Genomic DNA, 22,645 nt, shown 5'->3' on the forward strand with positions numbered 1-22,645 from the left:
ATTGGCACCTTGAGATCATGTCTAGTTTAACTCTGATCCCAAGCTCCTGGCACAGCACCTGCAGAGGAGGAGCTTAAGAGAACGTGTTGAATTGTCAGCCTCTACATTTTTGTATTGCTATCAAAGGATGTAGGTCATATTTTACCTGTTGCAGTTCTCATCTCTCTGACTTCTTCAGCAGCATTTGGTCCAAGAGCAATGAAATGAATGATGGCCCCACTTTGTTTCACTGTCTCAATACAAGACTTTACGGTCTTATCCTCCCCGTCAGTCAGCAGCACTATTTCAGATCCATCTAGTTGGAAGTAAGCATTTCTAATTGCCTACAAATATAATCAGAACATTATTACAGGTGATCCTAGGTCAACTAGGCCTGGGAGAGATTAGGATAAAATGGACATAGAAAATAGTGTGCAGAAAAGAGGAGACAGCTTCATTTTTAAATCAAAGGATCTGTAATCACAACGCTAGGGGAATTTAAACAGGACTTTTTATTTTCTGTCCACCCACTGTAGGAAATGTTTGCTCAGATGAAGTTGTGTGGGAGTAGGGGTATGGAATATCCTACTTGAGTTCAATGACTATGACATCACATTCTGTGGCACTCACAAAAACCAGACACCAAGCATATAATGGCATTAAATATTTTTCTGCTTCTTTGGTTCTGCAGGCAGCTAGATGCATTAAGAGTTCACTTCAACATTTTTAAAGAAGCTGTTGGTTCCAAATTAGGGTATCCTCAGTATGCTAATAAACAAAAGGTGTGGAAAGTTCTACACAAGTTAAAAATCTTGTTATATAATTTTTAATTAATCACTAATAGTCACAAGCACATAACTAAGCATATTAATGGTGCTAAGAGAATATATGACTTACTGAGAATGTGTCCTATTTATGGCTTGAACCATTTCCTATAAAGCTAAACAGTTTGAAACACAGAGTTTTCAATCTAGGTACCCATAAGAAAGGATAAAGATAATTTATCTCAGGAAGGCAACTGTATTTCATCTTCTTTGACAGCTTTATTGGAAGTGGCTTCTTGATACATCATTTTGAGAAACCGAGTCCAGTCCAAGAGGAAAAAAAATGATAGGCTATCAGTGACTTAGGCAAAGAATGACTGCTATATATAGTTTTCAGTTCAGTCAGTTCAGTCGCTCAGTTGTGTCAGACTCTTTGTGACCCCATGGACTACAGCACACCAGGCTTCCCTGTCCATCACTAACTCTTGGAGCTTGCTCAATTCATGTCCATTGAGTCAGTGATATCATCCAACCATCTCATCCTCTGTCGTCTCCTTCTCCTCCCGCCTTCAGTCTTTCCCAGGATCAGGGTCTTTTCAGTTCTTCACATCAGTTGGCCTAAGTGTTGGAGCTTCAGTGTCAGCATCAGTCCTTCCAATTAATATTCAGGACAGATTTCCTTTAGGATTGGCTGGTTTCATCTCCTTGCAGTCCAAGCGACTGCAAAGCATCAATTCTTCAGTGCTCAACTTTCTTTATAGTCCAACTCTCACATCCATACATGACCACTGAAAAACCATAGCTTTGACTGGATGGACCTTCTTTGAGAAAGTAATGTCTCTGCTTTTTAATATGCTGTCTAGGTTGGTTATAGCTTTTCTTCCAAAGAGCAAGCGTCTTTTAATTTCATGGCTTCAGTCACCATCTGCAGTGATTTTTGAGCCCCAAAATAAAGTCTCTTACTGTTTCCATTGTTTCCCTATCTATTTGCCATACAGCGATGGAACCAGATGCCATGATCTTAGTTTTCTGAATGTATATTTTTAATATATTTGAAATATGGCTCTATGTACACTAGAACCAAATTAAAATTTAGGAAATGTTTTCATGCACTATAGCATTTATACATCATCCCCATCACATCCCCCCCTACACATTTTGGAACAAATGAAGATTCAAAGATGAAGCAGAGTTCTCTGTCCTTCATGTCTCCCTTGTATTATTTTATTCACTGAACACTTGCAGTGTGTTATTCACTGCACTGACTGCTGGGGATTCAGCAGGAACTACATGGATTTGGTATTCATAGAAATAATTACATTTAAAGATATTTACTGGGAGTTGGGTGAGAGACTGGGGAAATATAGAGATGATTGGCAAAGGCAAAACTAAAATAATCAATAAAGAGAAACTATAATATTATAGTGCTACCATTTACTCTGAAGGAGATCAACCCTGGGATTTCTTTGGAAGGAATAATGCTAAAGCTGAAGCTCCAGTACTTTGGCCACCTCATGTGAAGAGTTGACTCATTGGAAAAGGCTCTGATGCTGGGAGGGATGGGGGCAGGAGGAGAAGGGGACAACAGAGGATGAGATGGCTGGATGGCATCACTGACTCAATGGACGTGAGTCTGAGTGAACTCCCGGATTTGGTGATGGACAGGGAGGCCTCATGTGCTGCGATTCATGGGGTCACAAAGAGTCGGACATGACTGAGCGACTGAACTGAACTGAACTGAACTGAACCATTTACTGAAATTTGCTGTGAGTTAAATGTGTTTTACACATTTTGTAATTTAATCCAACTCCAAACTCCCAACCTGTCCCTAGATTACTACTCTACTACCAGTCTTAATCCTTACATTTTATTTGGTATAGGGTAACCAGAGTCAAACTGCCAATACCCGCTGGATCATCAAAAAAGCAAGACAGGAAGACATCTATTTCTGCTTTATTGACTATGCCAAAGCCTTTGACTGTGTGGATCATAATAAACTGAAAGAGATGGGAATACCAGACCACCTGACCTGCCTCTTGAGAAACCTATGCAGGTCAGGAAGCAACAGTTAGAATTGGATATGGAACAACAGACTGGTTCCAAATAGGAAAAGGAGTACGTCAAGGCTGTATATTGTCACCCTGCTTATTTAACTTCTATGCAGAGTACATCATGAGAAACGCTGGGCTGGAAGAAGCACAAACTGGAATCAAGATTGCTGGGAGAAATATCAATAATCTCAGATATGCAGATGACACCACCCTTATGGCAGAAAATGAAGAGGAGCTAACAAGCCTCTTGATGAAAGTGAAAGAGGAGAGTGAGAAAGTTGGCTTAAAGCTCAACATTCAGAAAACAAAGATCATGGCATCCGGTCCCATCACTTGATGGGAAATAGATGGGGAAACAGTGGAAACAGTGTCAGACTTTATTTTGTGGGCTCCAAAATCACTGAAGATGGTGACTGCAGCCATGAAATTAAAAGATGCTTACTCCTTGGAAGAAAAGTTATGACCAACCTAGATAGCATATTCAAAAGCAGAGACATTACTTTGCCAACAATGGTCCGTCTAGTCAAGGCTATGGTTTTTCCAGTGGTCATGTATGGATGTGATAGTTGGACTGTGAAAAAAGCTGAGCACCAAAGAATTGATGCTTCTGAACTGTGGTGTTGGAGAAGATGACTTTTGAGAGTCCCTTGTACTGCAAGGAGATCCAACCAATCCATTCTGAAGGAGATCAACCCTGGGATATCTTTGGAAGGACTGATGCTAAAGCTGAAGCTCCAGTACTTTGGCCACCTCATGCGAAGAGTTAACTCATTGGAAAAGACTGTGATGCTGGGAGGGATTGGGGGCCGGAGGAGGAGGGGACGACCGAGGATGAGATGGCTGGATGGCATCACGGACTCAATGGGCATGAGTCTGAGTGAACTCCGGGAGTTGGTGATGGACAGGGAGGCCTGGTGTCCTGCGATTCATGGGGTCGCAAAGAGTCGGACATGACTGAGCGACTGAACTGAACTGAACCAGAGTCATCTTCCAAAAATATGAAATAATTATGTCTTTTGTGCTTAAAGCCCTTCTGTTGTGTTTAAAATACAAAGCTCATCGTATTTTTTTGAGGGTTTGAAGAATATAGCCATTTTCTACCTGGCAATTACATTTCATTCCCCTTACTTGCCAAATTCCAGTGTCACTGGCTTCTATCATTTCTTAAATAATTCAGTTTTTGTTCACCTCATTCCCAAGGGACTTGGCCCTTTTCTTTCTACCTGAATGACTGGCTCCTTCTCATCCTTCAAATCTTAGCTTAACCATTACCCTTCAGATAGATCCTCTCTTCTAAAGTAGGCTTTGTCCCTCTTTCCCTCTTATTTAATCACATCACATTTGTTTGGTCACTTCACAAGACTATCTCCACAACCTTCAATTAAAAAAAAATTGATAGATTTATCTGTATATTATCTGTTCCCCAATAAATTAACATGTGAGATTTGCTTCTTACATAAATATGTGTTAATAAATTAAAATATATTATGGTTACTCCCTACAGTAAATATGTATTGAATGAATTAAACATGAACAACCCTACAGGCTAACATTCATACTCAATTTTATTGATGAGGTAATTAAAAGCTACTGAGGTGAAGAATGCTTAAAGTTAGAAATCTGGTAAGTGATCATTGGAGTATGAACCCAGACTTCATGTTAGAAAACTATACTAAAATGCCATTAATTCATAAAAGAGAGACATTTGATAGAGTTGGAAGTGGCAGGAAAAGCTGCATGAAGGATCAAGGATTTTGAAGAATGGATAGAATTTTGGCATACAAAGACAGAAAAGAAACATTTTAGACAGGGGAATTACATGTATGAAGGCTGTTAGTACATAGGGGCTTGGAGAACAACGTGTGCAGTAAATTGGTTGAAGCATAGAGTATTGGTAAGGGAGAATTGAAAAAAAAAAAGGCTGGCAAGAGAGGTGAGGGCAAGTTTATCATAGAATGAGAAGCTTTTCAATAACATCACACTGAGGAATTTAGACTTTATCTTATGGACTGTGAAGGGACATGTTTTTTAAGCAGGAAAATGATACAATTGATATTAATTTTGAGCTCAAGATGACCATTTGGATAAAAATAAGATTTGTAATAATAATTAATGTGAATTATATGTTTACTATGTAGTATAATGACTACTGTCCTAAGTACAAACATATATCATTTTGCTTAAGTCTCATAATAATCCTAATGAGTTAAGCATTCTTATTTTTCTATATTTTATACATAAGGCATTAGAGACTAATTTCCAAGGAAGCTGAAGACTGTGCCTAGATTATGTGGCTAGTAAGTAGTATAGTCAGTACTCTGATGATGTCACAACTCATGTTATGACCAGTATTCCTTACCCTAAGTATGCTTAACAGTTCTTGCTACATCTGGAACTTTGACGGATAAACATTAGTTTCCCTAACTGAATATAACAGAAGCTAAAATGAGGATTGCTCTGAAGGAGAATCAAATCATATAACTTGCTTAATTGCTTAAAATTGGATGACTCTTGCTGTTCAAGCCCTCTTATTTAATTAACATTCCTTGAGCACTGACTACTGCACGGTAATAAGACAAAGTCTCTGACCTCATTGGGCTTATACTCCAGTGAAACTGTAATAGTCATTTATTTACCCATTACTTTGCTCATTGATTTCGTTTAATGGAAAGATGGACAAGTGAATTTCTCTATGTGATTAGTTCTCTACTTTTCAGAATTACTTATGTTAAAATTAGGGAGCAAGTATGAGGAGCACCACTTAACATAAAAGTGTTCTAGTAATAAACAAAGTATATTTGAAGTATGGTTTTCACCTGAAATCCTGATTCAATTCCACTGCAGATGGAAGTTCCTCCTTTAGCAACTGTAGGTAAATTTTCCAAGAGCTTTCTTCTTTCTTTGCTGCTTATGATTTGGATTAGATTACTTCTGATGGAGGCAGAACTATCAAAGTGCACCATCCCCACCCAAGATCCATTTTCAACAATCTGCAGCAGGAAATGTTGGGCCGCTTGGTTCATTCGATTTAGACGATTAGAATTCTGAATAAAAACGGGTAATAAAAACAAGTAATTTTTGACAGGGAAGTAATAGAAGCGCACATAAAATGAGTGAACAGACTTTGTTGTTAAAGGTTTTCTATCAATGGTAATTGATGTTATTAAAGAAAGCAAATTTTTTCAATTGATAAAATTAAAAATACAGTTCTATTTATTATGTAATACATGGTGGTTTGATAGCTAAGTTGTGTCTGACTCTTTTCAACTCCATGAACTGTAGCCTGCCAGGCTCTCTGTCCATGGGGTTCTCCAGGAAAGAATACTGGAGTGGTTTGCCATTTCCTTCTCCAAGGGATCTTCCTAGCCCAGGGACTGAACCTACATCTCTTGTATTGCAGATGGTCTCCTGCAATACAGGTGGATTCTTTACCCACTGAGCCACCTGGGAAGCCTTATGTAATACATATGTATAGTATATAAAGGAACACAGGTTTTAAACTAGAGCTGATTCTGGGCTTCTAAGCACCTAAATTAGAGGTGTAGAGTATGGTGGAGGTTGAGTTGGAACTGGGGGGTGATTACTCAAATGTTAGAGACTGCTTGATTACTCCTGGGATCCTCCGTTCCAGTTGTATCAAGATGAGACTACTCCCCAGGTCCCATAATATCAATATCAAACCAGACCATCATGGACTCCAACTAGAGACTGAAATCTCTCCATCCGCTGGGCACCTGACTAACCAAAAGACGAAATTTACTCTAAATTCCACCTCGCCCATTTCTGCTTCTACACCTAACCACACCCCACCACATTTCCACTAATGGATTAACTGTAATTGGTTCTTTGGTAACCCACTAGGATTCAAGTCCTTATTTTCGAGGTGAATACCCTAGGATGTACACCTTTTCATGCATTGGTCTTTTCCAGTCCCTCAGTACCAATTGACCTGTGGCACTTGTTCCCAACACATGCCCAAGTTTCCCTCTGAACTGCCTAGAAACAAATCACAGTGAGGAACTTCTTCTATAATACATCCCCATCTTAGCAGGTTATGTCTACCATTTTGCTTTACCTTTAAACTTGACTATGCCTGCACCCTGTCTAGGGAAAACTGCTTATCTTCTCTCCCAATTAAGAATATCTTCTCTCCCAATTAAGAATCTCATCTCTCCCCAGGGACTCTTCCTAAAACATTGTTACGTGGTGAGGTCTAACACTCTGATATTCTTTCTGAAACCCTGTAGTACTGTGGATTATTTCAGCCAGCTGTATCATCCACTGCCATTTCCACTAACTAATCAACCCCCATTTGTTGAATATATTATTCCTGATCTTCAGCATGCTTTATTCCGCCTCAAATGTGCCATCCTTTTGACACATTCCACCTGCTATTTATAGTGTGTTCATTTCAACAATTTTTTATTGAATGCCTACATGTGATAAACCATATTCTAGACAAAAGGACACAAAGATGAATAAGACTACTTCAAGTCCTAGGAGACCTGGTTCCTAGATAAGATGGTTTCAAGTCCGAGAGGTATTCATAAAATAGTGGGAGAAAAATGTGTAATTTCAATATAATATATAGTAATAAGGGGAACCCTGATGACTCAGCAGGTAAAGAATTTGCCTGCAATGCATGAGACACAGGAGACATGGGTTCAGTCCCTGGATCAAGAAGATCTCCTGGAGGGGAAAATGGCACTCCAATATTCTTGCCTGGAAAATCCCATGGATGGAGGAGCCTACAGTTCATGAGGTCACAAAGCGTTGGACATGACTGAGTGACTAAACACACAGCCAGGTCACTGTGAAAGAACTACAGAAATGCCCTTAGCCCAGCCTGGAAGACCAGCCCATGTCCTGGACAAAGTGGATACCTATGCCAAATATTGAAATATAATTAAGTATTAACTCATGATGGGAAAGAGAGTGAAATCTTTCTTTATTCATATATGAACTTTTCAAGGATATGGATCTCTATTCCTAAAGCCTAGTACAAGCCTAGTACCATTCTCTTAATGTAGTAGAAGGAATGAATGGCTGAATCTGGCCATATCTTCTTTATAGTGATGCTTTCTGTCTGTGTCTTTGAGCATAAGGAGGTCATTCCTATAGCGAGTTTAAATAAGAGAAACATGTTAAGAATCCTCTTGGTTGATTTTGTTCCTTGATTTGGAATGTAGTTTGGAAGCTCTGAATTCACTCTTTCTTCATGCCTGTCAAGTATTTCCAATAGATAAAGGGAGTAAGATTAGGAAATAATTACATGTTTCAATCTCCAGTTCTGATCCTGCAACAAAAGCTTTAAAAGACTTAAAAGTTCTTTAAAGACTTAAAAGTTCTTTAAAGACTTAAAAGTTCTCCTTAATAAACTCTCCATTTTCTGGGAAAGAAAATTCTTGGATTAGGTCCTTCTAACTCTTATTACATCCTTCTTTCATTATAATGTTCATTGCCCCTCTTGAGGTCAAGATCACAGGAGGTGACAGTACTTATACCACCATACATTTTAGAAGAACCCAGGTGCAGGTAGCAGTCAGAATGTTCTTAGATATTCAATCACTGCCCTGTCCCTACATCCAGGAAAAATGGGCCCATGAACTCACCGCCATGCTTCCAGACTTATCAAGGACTAAGCACACAATTCTTTCACTGATCTTTAGCAATGAGAAGACAGGTGGAGGGGGTGGTGCCAACATAGCCGTCGTGTTTTTAAAATCCTCAGAATTGCTGATTACCTCCCATGTGCTTCTATAATTGCACATTTTGTTTTGTAGACTTGGAGCTTCTCGGTTATGGTTTTTTTCATTACAGAATTTAGTGACCTAAAAGGTTAACATTATAAAATGAAAAAAAAATTATATAGGGTGCATTTAAAAACTCACCAACAGATCTGAAAAAATTAAAAACCTTTTCTTTAAAAATGCTTATTGAATGAAATATGATTTAAGGGAGGAAATGTTTTAGTAAGGCAGATTTTCAATAATAATAGGTAACACTACTTGGGCACTTACTATGTGCCAGCCAATGTTCAAAGAATTCTATAATAATACATCTAATCCCTCAGGTCAACCTGCATAGATAATTTATAAACATGATAACAAGTCCTCTGATTGCAAATGTATCAACACAAACTGAAGTAACGATTGATTGGTATACTTACAGAATCAATACCTTGCATAAACATAATGGATGTCTTTTCAGTTTGATATTTATCAGGGAAGAATTGACAATTTTTTTGATACAGATTTGTCTTGGAGTCAATTCTGCATTCCCTATCTGATACACAGCTGCCTCCTTCACACACATATACTCTATTTAAGCCAGTAATACCTGTGGAACACCTGAAAATATGTGACAGTTAGTCTTTGAGGCAATCTAATCATTAAAATTTTTATAAAATATTAAGTGGTCTTCTTGTCAAGGTTGTTAATAATGGTCTTTATCAATATTTTTATTCTTATTTGTATACCACACACATCCTATTTTGACAGCAAAATTTAAGGGTTTCCACCAGGTAGCTTATCTGTTTTACAAGAAAATTTTGAGGGAAATCTGAAGTAGACTCTCCTGTCTATGCAAAGGGTGAGTCTGCTGGAATTAAATCTTCTGTTGTCCCACTTATACTAGTGATTGTAGGCTCCCCTTTGCCAAACATCTCTCCCAGTAACCTTGTGATGGTAAATACATTGCAGGAATCTGGAAAAGGCATCTTGTGAAATCATTTAGTCTTGGTACCACTTTAACCTTAGACTTTTTGTGTATTCCTCACTCAAAGAAATTTTCTTCAAAAGAATGAAATGTTGCATAGCTACAAGTGTTTGGATTACTCAAGAAGCATTTTTATGCAAAGTGAAATGTGGCTAGAAGGAAAGACGGGTTCTGCCAAGGCCAGTAAAGAAGAGTAGAGGAATTTTAGACATATGTCTTATTGCATGGAATTTGCAGCAAGAGACAGTGATTGCAACAAATATGTTGTAATGTTAGCGTAGCTCATCTTTTCAGTGTGTTCCAGTCCAAATTAAAGAAACAAAGACTAGATTTTATTCAGTAATTTCATAAGTCTTCTAAATATGTCTATGCCTCTATTGCCCCCAAACTCAGCAAACTTAATAGCATTACCTATGTTAACAACTTATAACTCAGTTGGTAAAGAATCCGCCTGCAATGCAGGAGACCCTGGTTCAATTCCTGGATCAGGAAGATCCACTGGAGAAGGGATAGCCTACCCACTACAGTCTTCTTGGGCTTCCCTTGTGGCTCAGCTGGTAAAGAATCCGCCTGCAATGCGGGAGACCTGGTTAGGTCCCTGGGTTGGAAAGATCCCCTGGTGAAGGGAAAGGCTATCCACTCCAGTATTATGGACTGGAGAATTCCATGGACAAGTCAGACATGACTGAGCAACTTTCACTTTCACATGTTAACAACCATGATGACAATTCTGTAGCAGAGACTGGGCTTTTAGGAGAATATGACCTAAACAAAGAGCTTCCCAGGTGGCACTAGTGGTAAAGAACCCGCCTGCCAAAGGAGGAGACATAAGAGGCATGGATTCGAATCCTGGATTGGGAAGATCCCCTAGAGAAAGAAGGGCATGACAACACATTCCAGTATTCTTCCCCGGAGAATCCCATGGACAGAGGAGCCTGGCAAGCTACTGTCCATAGTCTGGCAAAGGGTTAGACACGACTGAAGTGACTTAGCATGCATGCATGATCTAAACAAATGTTATCAAAATAATAATCTTTGAAATATGCATCCTAAAACTTGATGCTATGGTGCTGAGGAAGAATCTTCACTGAAATTTGTACATTTTTTAATAAGTCCCCATCCCCAGAAGGGCATCTAAGATTGATTAAGCAGCGGGCATCCAATTTTACACTTATTACTCCACATATTCTGTTCTCTTGATCTCACAATCAAGAGGATTGTCTACATTAAGTGTGATGCTTCACAGGTATTTTAACACAAATTTATTAATCTCAAGAAATTTCTCCTTGGCTCTTTGAAGCTGGCTGATTTCCTACTCAGCTGGAATTCTCCACTACTTATTTTTTCATTCTTTTGTAGCATAAATAATTTTTACCTCCTAGAACATAGTACAACCCTTTACATAGAACATTAACTTAGCACAAATGAGTTCTGGCAGCTATGGTAGAGAGGTATAAAAATAAATCAACTTGACTGCCAGATGCTCTTGAATCTATGTGTGTTTTAAATGGACAAGCAGCTTCTTTCAGGTACATTTTCTTAAAAAACCAAAAATCTCTGTTTTGTGATATGGCATTCATTACCTGCGTTGGGACAAAAATGAAAGAAAGGCTCTTAAAGAAATCAGTCTAAAGAAAATGTTACTGCCAGCAGTAATTAAAAAATGAAAATAGTCATGCCTTGTTGCTTCAATTTTCCTTGACTTTGCCCTGTAGAAAGGCTCATCATCGTTGTACTCATCAAATACTCCCCAGCGGAGATGGGCCCACTCGTGGACAAGCAGTCTACCTGTGGGAAAATATTTCAAATCCATGATTATATTTTAAGTGACATAACTTGTCCCTCATATTTTAATAAAAAAGTTAAAATCCATAATATTTAAATAGCTGTTAGCATTTGTATTTTGTTTATAAAACACATATGGTGTTACATTTTATTGCATTAATTATATCATTTCAGCATATTATTTTTTATCCCACATCTGTTAAGTCAACAAACCATTTACTATGTATATGCTAAGGGCAGAACAGTTTGAACTCTGAGTTTTGGTTCTTGAGGATCAAAAAGTCTTAGATATTACCATGGTTTTTAGCCCTGCAAAAGTTACTTCTACCACAGTATAAACATATATAAAATACACCTATGGTATTGAAATTTCATGAAGGTGCAACTTTCAACTGCATAATTGCATATAAAACTGCATAATTTAAAAATGTCTACATATGCTTGTTAAGGGTTGATAATGAAAAAAAGGTTGAAAAACACTGCTATAGACAAAATATAATTTGAGGATGTCTAATGAGGTGATAGTGAAGAGGAACTAAAGAGCCTTGTGATGAAAGTGAAAGAGGAGAGTGAAAAAGTTAGCTTAAAGCTCAATATTCAGAAAACAAAGATCATGGCATCTGGTTCCATCACTTCATGACAAATAGATGGAGAAACAGTGGAAACAGTGGCAGACTATTGTGGGGGCCTCCAAAATCACTGCAGATGGTGACTGCAGCCATGAAATTAAAAGACACTCCTTGGAAGGAAAGTTATGACCAACCTAGACAGCATATTAAAAAGCAGAGACATTACTTTGCCAACAAAGGTCCATCTAGTCAAGGGTATGGTTTTTCCAGTAGTCATGTATGGATGTGAGAGTTGGACTATAACAAAAGCTGAGTGCTGAATAATTGATGTTTTTGAACTGTGGTGTTGGAGAAGACTCTTGAGAGTCCCTTGGACTGCAAGGAGATCCAACCAGTTCATCTAAAGGAAATCAGTCCTGAATGTTCATTGGAAGGACTGATGTTGAAGCTGAAACTCCAATACTTTGGCCACCTGATGCGAAGAGCTGTGTGATTTGTAAAGACTTTGATGCTGGGAAAAATTGAAGGCAAGAGGAGAAGAGGACGACAGAGGATGAGATGGTTGGATGGCATCACTGACTCAATGGACATGAGTTTGAGTAAACCAGGAGTTAGTGATGGACAGGGTGGCCTGGCGTGCTGCAGTCCATGGGGTCGCCAAGAATCGGACATGACTGAGTGACTGAACTGAACTGAATGAGGTGATTAATTTATAGTACTTAGCACATATAAGCATTAATTAAATTAAAACAATTATTTTTTAATTATATATATTCAGCACTGTACTAGATACTAAGGAATACAGATATGAGTAAGATAGAGTCCTTGAGTAGGATAAGGTTCTAGAGAGTTGAGTCAGAACTAAACTTTTTTTCCCTAAGAGTTTCAGGATTAATAGCAGCATAAAGGTTAAATCCAAGCTTGAAATGCACAAAGAAGAATAAATACATTTTTGTTTTAGCAATATTAGGAAAAACTTTAGTGGAAATTGAAATGGAGAAGTAGAATTTGAAAATGTAGTCTGGTCCACTACACTATGTGTTTCTCCAACTATAATGGCCTCATGAGACATGAAAATAGGGGGAAAATGTCACCATTATGAAGAAGTCATGTTTCTTCTTTAAACCTTTGCTACTCAGTATGTGTTCCTTGACCAGCAGTGTAGCATCAATTGGGAGCTGAAAAGACACATAGAATGTTGTGCCTACTCTAGACCTAATGACTCAGAATTTGGTTATTATTAATCACAAGACCCCTAAATTACTACTCTACACATTAAAGTTTAAAAACACTGTTTTTAGGTTTCTTAGGCAAATGGTGCCAATGAGTGAGCATGAATTATTTATATCCTTCAGTGTGGGAGGAAAAAGCTCTCATATCAATGACTGTGATAGAAATTTGGTGAGTTTTAAGAAAACTCATATCTGCCTGCATCTGTGGTTCCTTTTTTAGAACAGTCCATGTCAGATTGACTTTCTTTTCAGCTCATGGCTGGTTGCCTGGCTCCCATGGTTTCCTCAATTTATTGAAAGAATAGAATTCAGGTACTCGACTCGATGGACGTGAGTCTGAGTGAACACCGGGAGTTGGTGATGGACAGGGAGGCCTGGCGTGCTGCGATTCATGGGGTCGCAAAGAGTCAGACACGACTGAGCGACTGAACTGAACTGAACTGACCACACATGTGCTGTGGTGTGCTGTGCTTAGTCGCTCAGTTGTATCCGACTCTTTGTGACCCCATGGGCTGTAGCCCATCAGGCTCCTCTGTCCATGGGGATTCTCCAGACAAGAATACTGGAGTGAGTTGCCATGTCTTCCTCCAGGGGATCTTCCCAACCCAGGGACTGAACCCAGGTCTCCCACACTGCAGGTGGATTCTTTACTGTCCGAATCACCAGGGAACCCCAAGAATACTGGAGTGGGTAGCCTATCCCTTCTCCAGGGCACCACATTTACAAAAGGGTAACTATGTGAGGAGATGATATGTTAATTAGCTCAACCATGGCAGTCATTTTACTATGTACATGTATGTGAAATCATTGTGTTATACATCTTAATTATATATAATTGTTGTTAAAAAGCAGTTCCTCTGACTTAGAAGTCCATTCCTATCTCAATTATTGGCTCAGCTCCTACTAGCCCTGTTCTTACTTCCAATAGTATTTCACTCTGTGTGTGTGTGTGTGTGTGTGTGTGTGTGTGTGTGTATACTTCTAGTATTCGCTTTGGAGGCAGCTTCCAGACACACTGAACTGCTGCTTGAGGGTTCAAAAACTCTTTCCAGGGAACTATTGTTTTGCCGTTATTATTTTTACTACAAATTGCATAGATTTTGAAGAGTTTCTTCTTTATCTTATTTCCTCCCAAAGCCCTGTTGTTTTTAAGGCATTGTTTTCCAGAATTTGAGTTTTCCCACAAACATATGTATCACATTATGGGAGAAATACTTGTCTAAGAAAGAGGAGGAAACTGTCAGTTATGGGATGGGGTAAGCTGAGGAGTGTGGGAAAAGAATAAAAGCTCCACTGGGGGCATTATTTTTAAAAACTGAAGAAAATCTTCCTCTTCTAAGACAGGTGGAGATGGAAGGAGATGTACATGGACATGAGTTTGGAAGTAGAAATGTAGAAGGTAGGGGCTTCTACTTTCTCAGTCAAGGCATTCATTAACTTATAAGGTGGAAAAGATTGGTTATTGGTCTTAAGAAAAGTGATAGATATTTAGAACAACTGTTAGGGGGAATGAGCAAGATGAGAGGAAGCAAGTCCAATCACTGTTGAGTAGATTTGAGAGCTTCATTGACCTTGTGAAATGTGTTTTTTAAAACAATACCAGTTAGTTTTATAATTTTCTTTCACAATCTTGGAAAGATACTACAGGAGTCAAAAGAAACTGCCTAGAAATTCAGTATGGAGAAATGGCAAGTTGAACAAAACATAAGGATAAAAGTGGTAAGGGAGTTGTGCTATTTACACTAGTAGGTGACATGACCGACTTTGCTGGACATGCCAAGTAGAAAAGAAGCTATATCTAGAAAGGCACAAGGGACTAAAGGTGCCAAGTACAACAAACATGGTCAGATCAAAGGAAGGGAGAGAGGTAAGGCTGGGATGGGATGGGATGATGGGGCTTTAGGATTGAGGTGGAGAACAGGTCCAGAAAATGTTGAGGACAAGGGCTGACATGTTTGACAAAGATAAAAGACTAAATAATGTTCACTGAAGGGGCAGTGCAAAAGGAAAAGGTGGTTCTGGGGAGTGCGAATTTAAGAAGTGTTTTATTGATTAGTGATGAGTTGGACACTGCTTTGACAGGGATATTCATTTTCATCTGAAATATAATGTGCTTTAGTTCACTTCAAACAGTGATCTTAACTCTTAGATTGAACTAGATGAAACTGCCATTTTCATAGGTAAAAATGATCACTTATAAACAAGTTCATCTGGTTCAAAGAATGGGTTGAATAATAATATTAGCAGCTACCAGCCTATTAGTGTTTTCTCTTGGCCAGAAACTGTCATCTTGGCCCTTTTGATTTTGCCTTGCATCTGCCTTTCATGGAGGTGGCATGTGATCAATATCCAGCAATGGAGAACTGAAAAATTAAAATGTGTTCCTAAAGCAAAAAATTTATCATGGCTGTCCCATATTCAAATTTCTGTAGAGACCATACTGAGTACATTTACAAGGATTATCTTGTTTAATGTTTCCAACAATTCTATAAGGCAGGAGCAGCTCCTCTATTCATCATTTTTAAAGGAAATAAGTACAGAAAGTCTTGGTCATTTGTTCAAGGTCACACACAGAAGAGTGACCTTGGAGTCGGGATTTAAGTCCACGAGGCTTGTATACTGAACATGGATATAAATCTACATGTTGGAATCATTGCAAAATATTTGTTTTAACCAAAATTCCTACCTGATGGTCCAAATTCATTTTGCTTGTTTCCAAGTACAAAGTCAGGAGTGAGATGAATATATTCTCCTTTTTCTTCACAGGCTGTGAATTGCTTAGTATATGGTTCATATCTACCTGGGAGTGTAGGTGGAGCAACTCTAACATCAGCCTGAGAACGTTTAAAAAGGTGTTTAAAAGATCAGAATAGAAATTATAACATTTGTCTGAAAAATTCTGAAATGATTAATTAACATCAAATTTGAGAAGCAGCAGAGAAAATATTTTTAAGAGATGCTTTTTGATTCTTACATGTTTGTAGCTTTCATGTTTTGGCCTCTTGTATTGAGTGATGCTCTTCCAGTTCTCTGGAATTAATATTGATACATTTTTGAAAAAAAATCTGTTTTCTGTGGCTTCAAACAGGTAAGTAGATGCATCAATCACCATGTTCTGTTATTATAGGAAAAAAGAGAAGTTAGGCTGGCCAAGGGACAGTAGACTAAATGAACAGGCATTCACCACAGGTATTTCTCACCTTTAGTCATTACAAAAAAAGCAACTGGCTGGTGAGTAGGGTTTCTGATTCAAAAATCAAAATCTGTCATCTGTCAGTTCAAAATTATGACTTAATTTGCACATTTAACAGTTTTCAGTCTTCTGTAATCAAAAGGCAAATACTTATATTTGCATTATGAGGAACTGATTAATATGATAAAGGGCACGAACTTTGGAAGCAGCTAGACTTGGTTTTAATGCTAGCTTAAGCCTCTTGCTATTAAAATTTGACTGGTTTATGTGACCGTTTTGAATCTCAGCCTTCTTATCTATTTAATATGCTCTTACAACGTATCTTTAAGGATGGCATAAACATGAAATGAGTTATAAATAAGTATTCTACACAAGGTAGTCATAAAACTCTTTGATATCATCACTATTGTAATTACTAGTAAGGAACAGCCTTACCTGATGCAAACTGAGAAAAACAGTTTATACAGATGGGTCATAGAAGAAGTTTTCACTGCCTCCCAGGAGAGGCAGTGGATTGGGGGCATGGGGAGTGGAGTGATGGGAAAGTTCATAGGAGAGGCCGAGCTTTTTAGGCAGAGCTTGCTCTGCCATCAAGGTGAAAATAATATATATTACATTATTAGTATCCCAAACCCAAAAATGTTAGGATTAATAAGAGAAATAGTAAATCCCATGGACGGAGGAGCCTGGTGGGCTGCAGTCCATGGGGTCGTGAAGAGTCGGACACGACTGAGCAACTTCACTTTCACTTTTCACTCTCATGCATTGAAGAAGGAAATGGCAACCCACTCCAGTGTTCTTGCCTGGAGAATCCCAGGGACCGGAGAGCCTGGTGGGCTGCCGTCTATAGGGTCGCCCAGAGCCGGACACGACTGAAGCGACTTAGCAGCAGCCGCCGCAGTTCCTCAAAAGAGCTTATTATCTGGTGGAGGAAATAGATGGTTGAAAGGTTCTTTGGTGATCTCTTCTACATGATAAAATCCACTGAAAAATTGAGGAATACTGGGTTCTGGATGATGATGTTACCCTATTCATGTTGCTGGCAAACATCACAGTATACAGTATTTTTTATTTGAAAATATCTCCTCCTTTTCAATTCTTCCTGACCTAAGACCAGAATATAACTCTTCTTCAGAAATTCCAAGGGTTTCTTCCTTTTACTCTGGAAGATGGTCTAGTGTGCTCTTAGTGTACTGAAGAGATCATTACAGTGATTAGGCTCAGAGCGGGCATCAGCCAGAAGCCAGAGTACAGAGAACTAAAGACCAGAGGACTGGCTGGCGGTGTGACAAGGTCTTTACAGAGCTCCCAAAGTAGGTTGGAGGTTACTTTTCACTTGATTATAATTACATTTTTCCAAGTATTCAAGCAAAAACCTGTGAAGTTTCTGACTCCTCCTTTCCCTCAACCCTTCTCTATCCCACACATCTAAACTATTAGCAAATTTCTCCATAATACTCTCAGAAAATGTCCAGGATCACAGCACATGAATGATCTCTTCCACAATATCTCCATTCCTATTCACCATCACTTTTCATCTGCTGCAGCTTCCTACTAATGTCTCTTGACATCTCTATGCTCACAACTTATACGGATGGGTAATAAGTGGAAGCCCTGTAGAGAGTGTCCTCAATGCTGCCATCAGAGAGATCTCAGAATAAGCAAGCTAGAGCACACCTGACCTCTGCTCAGATCCTTCTGTGGATCTCATCTCACTCAAAGTAAAAGCCCGGATCTTTCCATGGTCTGGGCCCTGCAACCTCTCCAACTTCAGCTCTCCTCAGTCTTCTTCCTGCTCATTCACAGTTGTTTCCTTGGTCACATCAAACATGCTGTCACCTCCATGCCACTGCAAATGCTGTCCCCTCCCCAGATTTTCCATGAGTCTTCCCTCACAGACCTCAGGCCTCTGCCAGACATCACAGCTAGTGAGACATTTCTTGGCCACCCTGCATGAAACGGTGACCCACATTCTCTCCCTGCCCCAGCTCTGCAAAGACTGCTTGTCTCCCTTTGCTGATTTCACTACATAGCAACCTACTACTACAGAATTGTTTACGTTGATTTTTTTAAATTATCTGTATCATCTGGAGAGAGTATATACTGAAAGAGATCAAGAGCTTTAAGAAAATTCACTGCTTTCTCGCCTGGAATGCTATAAGCAAGCATTCAATAAATCATTGTTTAAAGAATAGACAAGTCCAATTGCTAATTTACAGATAGGAAACAGAGGATCACATGTGCTGATAACCAGCAAGTAAACTGGGTTCTGAGCCAGGAATCAGTCAGAAGCTAGGGTACAGAAAACTGAAGATCCAGAGGACTGGCTAGGAGTTTGGAAGAGGACTTCAGAGATCTCCTTAATTAGACTGAAGATTACTTCATCACTGGCCTAAAGCAGATGAAATAATTTTCTACCTAAGGAAGTTCCCTAAGAATGTGTCTCCTCTCTTTTTGTTTCAGATCTCAATTTAGATCTCAATCAGTTGTTTTCTGCTTATAGTGATGACTCTCTCTGTCCCTTTGAGTGTATCTTGCATATAGTAAATTGAATTGCAGTACAGTTTGGGAAAATAAGATCACTGCATACAGTTTTGTGGGCTGCGAATTATACAAGTCCACGGGATTCAATTTATTTTATAGTCTTGTAACGTTATATAGTTGTCTTGGGTAGTGGTATGTTTATAAAGTCATGGAGGGATTTCAAATACCCTATATCAGATGACTGTGATAGCTTGGGGCCTGCTGGGGTGCTAATAATGATTTTCAGAGGCTTCCATGCAGAACTTTATAATATTCCATCTAAATTCCTTCTCAGAATTACTATAATATCCTAGTTGGATCAAAGAAGATTAAAATATTAATGTTTTTAAAAAAAAGTATTCTTCAACCCAAAAGACACATGAATAAAAGGAATAAGGAAAGTTGACAATTGAAGCTCAGGTCATAAATTATGAGTCAATTCAACATATCTTACTATGGTCAGATAATATCCCAAGAATGAGAGTATGTTCACTGTTCACCCTTTACAAAAAGAGCAACTTTTGTTGTCTTGTATAAACTGGATCTCAAATCCGTATCTATCAGCCTTCAAAACCCATGTGGAGGATCTCAGCTCTGATTGTACTGTTTAACTTGACCTTGGGAAAATTATTTCCTTTTCCAAATCCCAGTTTTCCCTTCTATATAATGTGGGTGAGAGTATTTCACAAGGTTGTCTGAAAATATCAATGTAAGGACTTTGTAGAAGACTCAGAGAGTGCCAGAAAACATTCTTCTAATCTGGGAATGTCTGCTAAACATTGAACTTTTACATTCAATAGAGAACCATTTTAACAAATGTTTTGCCCCTACAAACAATTCTTCCAAATACTGTTTCCTGAGCTTCAGTTAGTTTTGATACTGTTCAACTAGATACTAAAAAGCTATCATTCACAATCAACTATATTAACTGCTACTCAAGCCTGTGTTCATCAGTAAATTAATCTTTGTATTTTCCTGGAATTCAAAATGTGCCAGTAAGTAAATACTGCTGTGCTTAAGATTATACAGAATGAATGATAAATGGCAGCCACAATATCACCTGCTCACCATTCACGTCAAGCTCATCGGCTTCTGAGGGATAAGAACACCCATGGGGAAAGCAGAAAGTGAGAACTTAAGGAAACAATAGTGATGGAGTTAAATATAAGGAGTTAGTGAATGGTGAGGTGAGTGACAGGGAGAATTAATTTATATGGCTGTAACACCAGTCTCTTTATTACATGGAACGTTAAAGTTGGATGAAACAATAGATATAAGAGTCTTTGGTTCAGTCCTGGAAACTTTCTCTTGTCTACCCACTCTTCTGAGTGAACTCAGTTACCCTCATGCCTTGAAATCTCATCTACACACTGATGACTCCCAAGTTTTTATCTCTCCCTAGATTTCCTCCTTGAATTCAGATTCATATCTGCATCCATGTGGATATCTAATGGCTTCCCAGGTGGCGCTAGTGGTAAAGAACCTCTGTCAATACAGGAGACATAAAAGATTCAGGTTAGATCCCTGGGTCGAGAAGACCCCTAGAGAAAGGAATGGCAAAAGCATCTCAAATTCAAAATTTTGCAAACTAACTTCTGACCTCCCAGCCACCAAATTTTCTCCACTTAAGTCTTTCCCTTCTCAATCAGTGATAATACCACCCTTCCAAGTGTTCAGACCAAAACCCTTGAGGTCTTTGTGACTTTTATTTTTCCCTCTTCCCTTCCCCTACCCCACACATCTAAATCATTAGCAAACTTGTCTGTGATAAGCTCATGGCAAAGCACACGTTCAGGATCACACCACATTAATGATGTCTACCACAATATCCCTGTTCATAGTCACTGTCATTTCTCACTCCCAACAGCTCCCTACAGAGAGAGTATCCCTCAATCCCTCTGTGTTCAAACAGAGCTTATACAAGATGAGTGATGTGGGAAAACCCTCTACAGTGTTTCCTCAACACTGCAGACAGAATGAGTCCAGAACCAGCACAAGCGAGCACACCTCTCCTCTTCTATGGATTCTGATTTCACTCAGAGTGAAAGTCCAGATCTTTCCAGTGGTCTGGGCCCTGCTACCTCGCCACCTCAGCTCTCCCCCACTCTTCCTCCCTTGGCCACATCAAGCATATTCTCATCTCCACGCTGCTGCACCCAGTGTCCACTCCCAGGGTTTTCAGTGGACTCGCCCCTCACTCATCTCAGGTCTCCACCCAGATGTTATGTCTCATGAGACATTCCCTGACTACCCTGCCTGAAACAGTAACCTGCATTCTCCCCTTATCCCAGCCCCACCATCACTGCCTATCCCCTCTGCCAGTTTATTTTACTGCATAGCAACTTACTACCATGAACCTGCTATACACTGACATGTTTTTATTATCTGTATCATCTGAAGAAAATATATACTTCATGAGATCAAGAGTTTTAAAAAAGATCCACTGCTCTCTCTCCTGTCATGCCATAGCAAGCATTCAGTAAATCATTGTTTAAAGAACATACAAGTCCATTTGCTAACTTACAGATGGAGAAACGGAGGATCAGGGAGGCCCCATTCCTTGTCTTTGATCTTATGGTGGGACAGGGTAGAACCTTGTCAATTTCCACTGCCCATTTCAGCATTATTTTATTTTCTTTTTCTTACTGCACCTTGGTGCTTTTAAATTTCCTGAAGTACTGAGAAGTTTCCATTGCAGTTATTAACTACTATATATATATATATTTCTCATCAATTCAAATAGAAGAAATCCCATTACTTTCTTACCTGTATCTTTTCAATTAGTGTTTCATTTTCTGGCACAGCGGGGTCTATAGCAATGATAATTCCCTCATAGCCATTGTTATTCAGCCGAACAAGGGAAGTATTGGACCCCTGCAGCAGGTATAACATTAAGAGGAAGACAAAACTTCTGAATAACCCCATTGTTCCTCTTGAGTTGGTCCAGGCCCCAGTGTTGTTGAAGGGGCATTTCTTTCACCTTTAATCTCTCCATATATATATATATATGTATATATACTCCTGAACATTATCAATGTTGGCTAGTTATGGGACTTTGACTGTATAAAGGTCAAAGTTACATATGTGAGAAAATATCTGACTTCAGATTACACAATTGTTTTATTGTATGTTACTGTAAAGTGACCTGAATCATAGATGAGTTCAGAACGTTTTATAAAATACATTGCACATATTCCTTTTGGGACATATTTTCTATGCTTTCTAATTCTGGCTAATTTCCTCAGTATAGACATATACTTTGTATTTTCTGAAGAGTGCAATGTGACAATAAATAAAATTTCATCATGATATTAATAGAAAAAAATGCTAATTTTGTTATTCAGTTTTACAGTGATTTAATTATTATTTAGATTATTTACTAACAGTAAAAATAATAGAAGAGAATGTTAAGATTACTAAATGTAAATAATGTCAAATTAGGTAAGATGGCTTTGAAAATTATAAGTATTTTAAAGACTGATAAATTAAGGGAAATTTAATAAAGTTATTAAAGTTTTTAAAGCCCTGTCCAGTAAAGAATGCATAGAATTTGTTTTTAATCAATTATATCAAAAAAGAATGGTATGTGTTGGTTATTATTGAGGCAGAGTGAATCATCTTAATAGTTAATATTTATTCAGTACTTACCGGGGCAGAGATTCTTTCACTTACTCCTTACTGCAACTCTGTAACATAAGAATATTATTTTCATTTTATACTTGGGGAAACTGAGGCACACAGTTTTAGTACCTTGCCAAGATCACATAGCTAGTGAATGGCAGAGTCAGTATTTGAACCCAATATTCTTACTCCAGAGTTTTATCCTACTCCA

At 38.6% G+C, this 22,645-nt stretch overlaps 1 protein-coding gene across 1 annotated transcript in view; it reads right to left on the bottom strand.

Moving 5' to 3' along the window:
- Nucleotides 1-21,747, bottom strand: part of CLCA4 (chloride channel accessory 4) — a 30,936-nt gene extending 9,189 nt beyond the window's left edge. Inside the window, exons 1-8 of the mRNA XM_052637608.1 lie at nucleotides 21,580-21,747; nucleotides 16,072-16,212; nucleotides 15,784-15,931; nucleotides 11,191-11,299; nucleotides 8,964-9,144; nucleotides 8,407-8,625; nucleotides 5,611-5,838; nucleotides 146-323 (exon numbers count right to left, since the gene is read on the bottom strand). Of these exons, the coding sequence (XP_052493568.1) occupies nucleotides 146-323; nucleotides 5,611-5,838; nucleotides 8,407-8,625; nucleotides 8,964-9,144; nucleotides 11,191-11,299; nucleotides 15,784-15,931; nucleotides 16,072-16,212; nucleotides 21,580-21,738 (1,363 nt within the window). The 5' untranslated portion in view covers nucleotides 21,739-21,747. The remainder of the gene's footprint in view (nucleotides 1-145; nucleotides 324-5,610; nucleotides 5,839-8,406; nucleotides 8,626-8,963; nucleotides 9,145-11,190; nucleotides 11,300-15,783; nucleotides 15,932-16,071; nucleotides 16,213-21,579) is intronic.
- Between the last annotated feature and the right edge of the window lie 898 nt (nucleotides 21,748-22,645).

The sequence above is a fragment of the Budorcas taxicolor genome, chromosome 3 (genome assembly GCF_023091745.1).
Source record: "Budorcas taxicolor isolate Tak-1 chromosome 3, Takin1.1, whole genome shotgun sequence".
NCBI lineage: Eukaryota > Metazoa > Chordata > Mammalia > Artiodactyla > Bovidae > Budorcas > Budorcas taxicolor.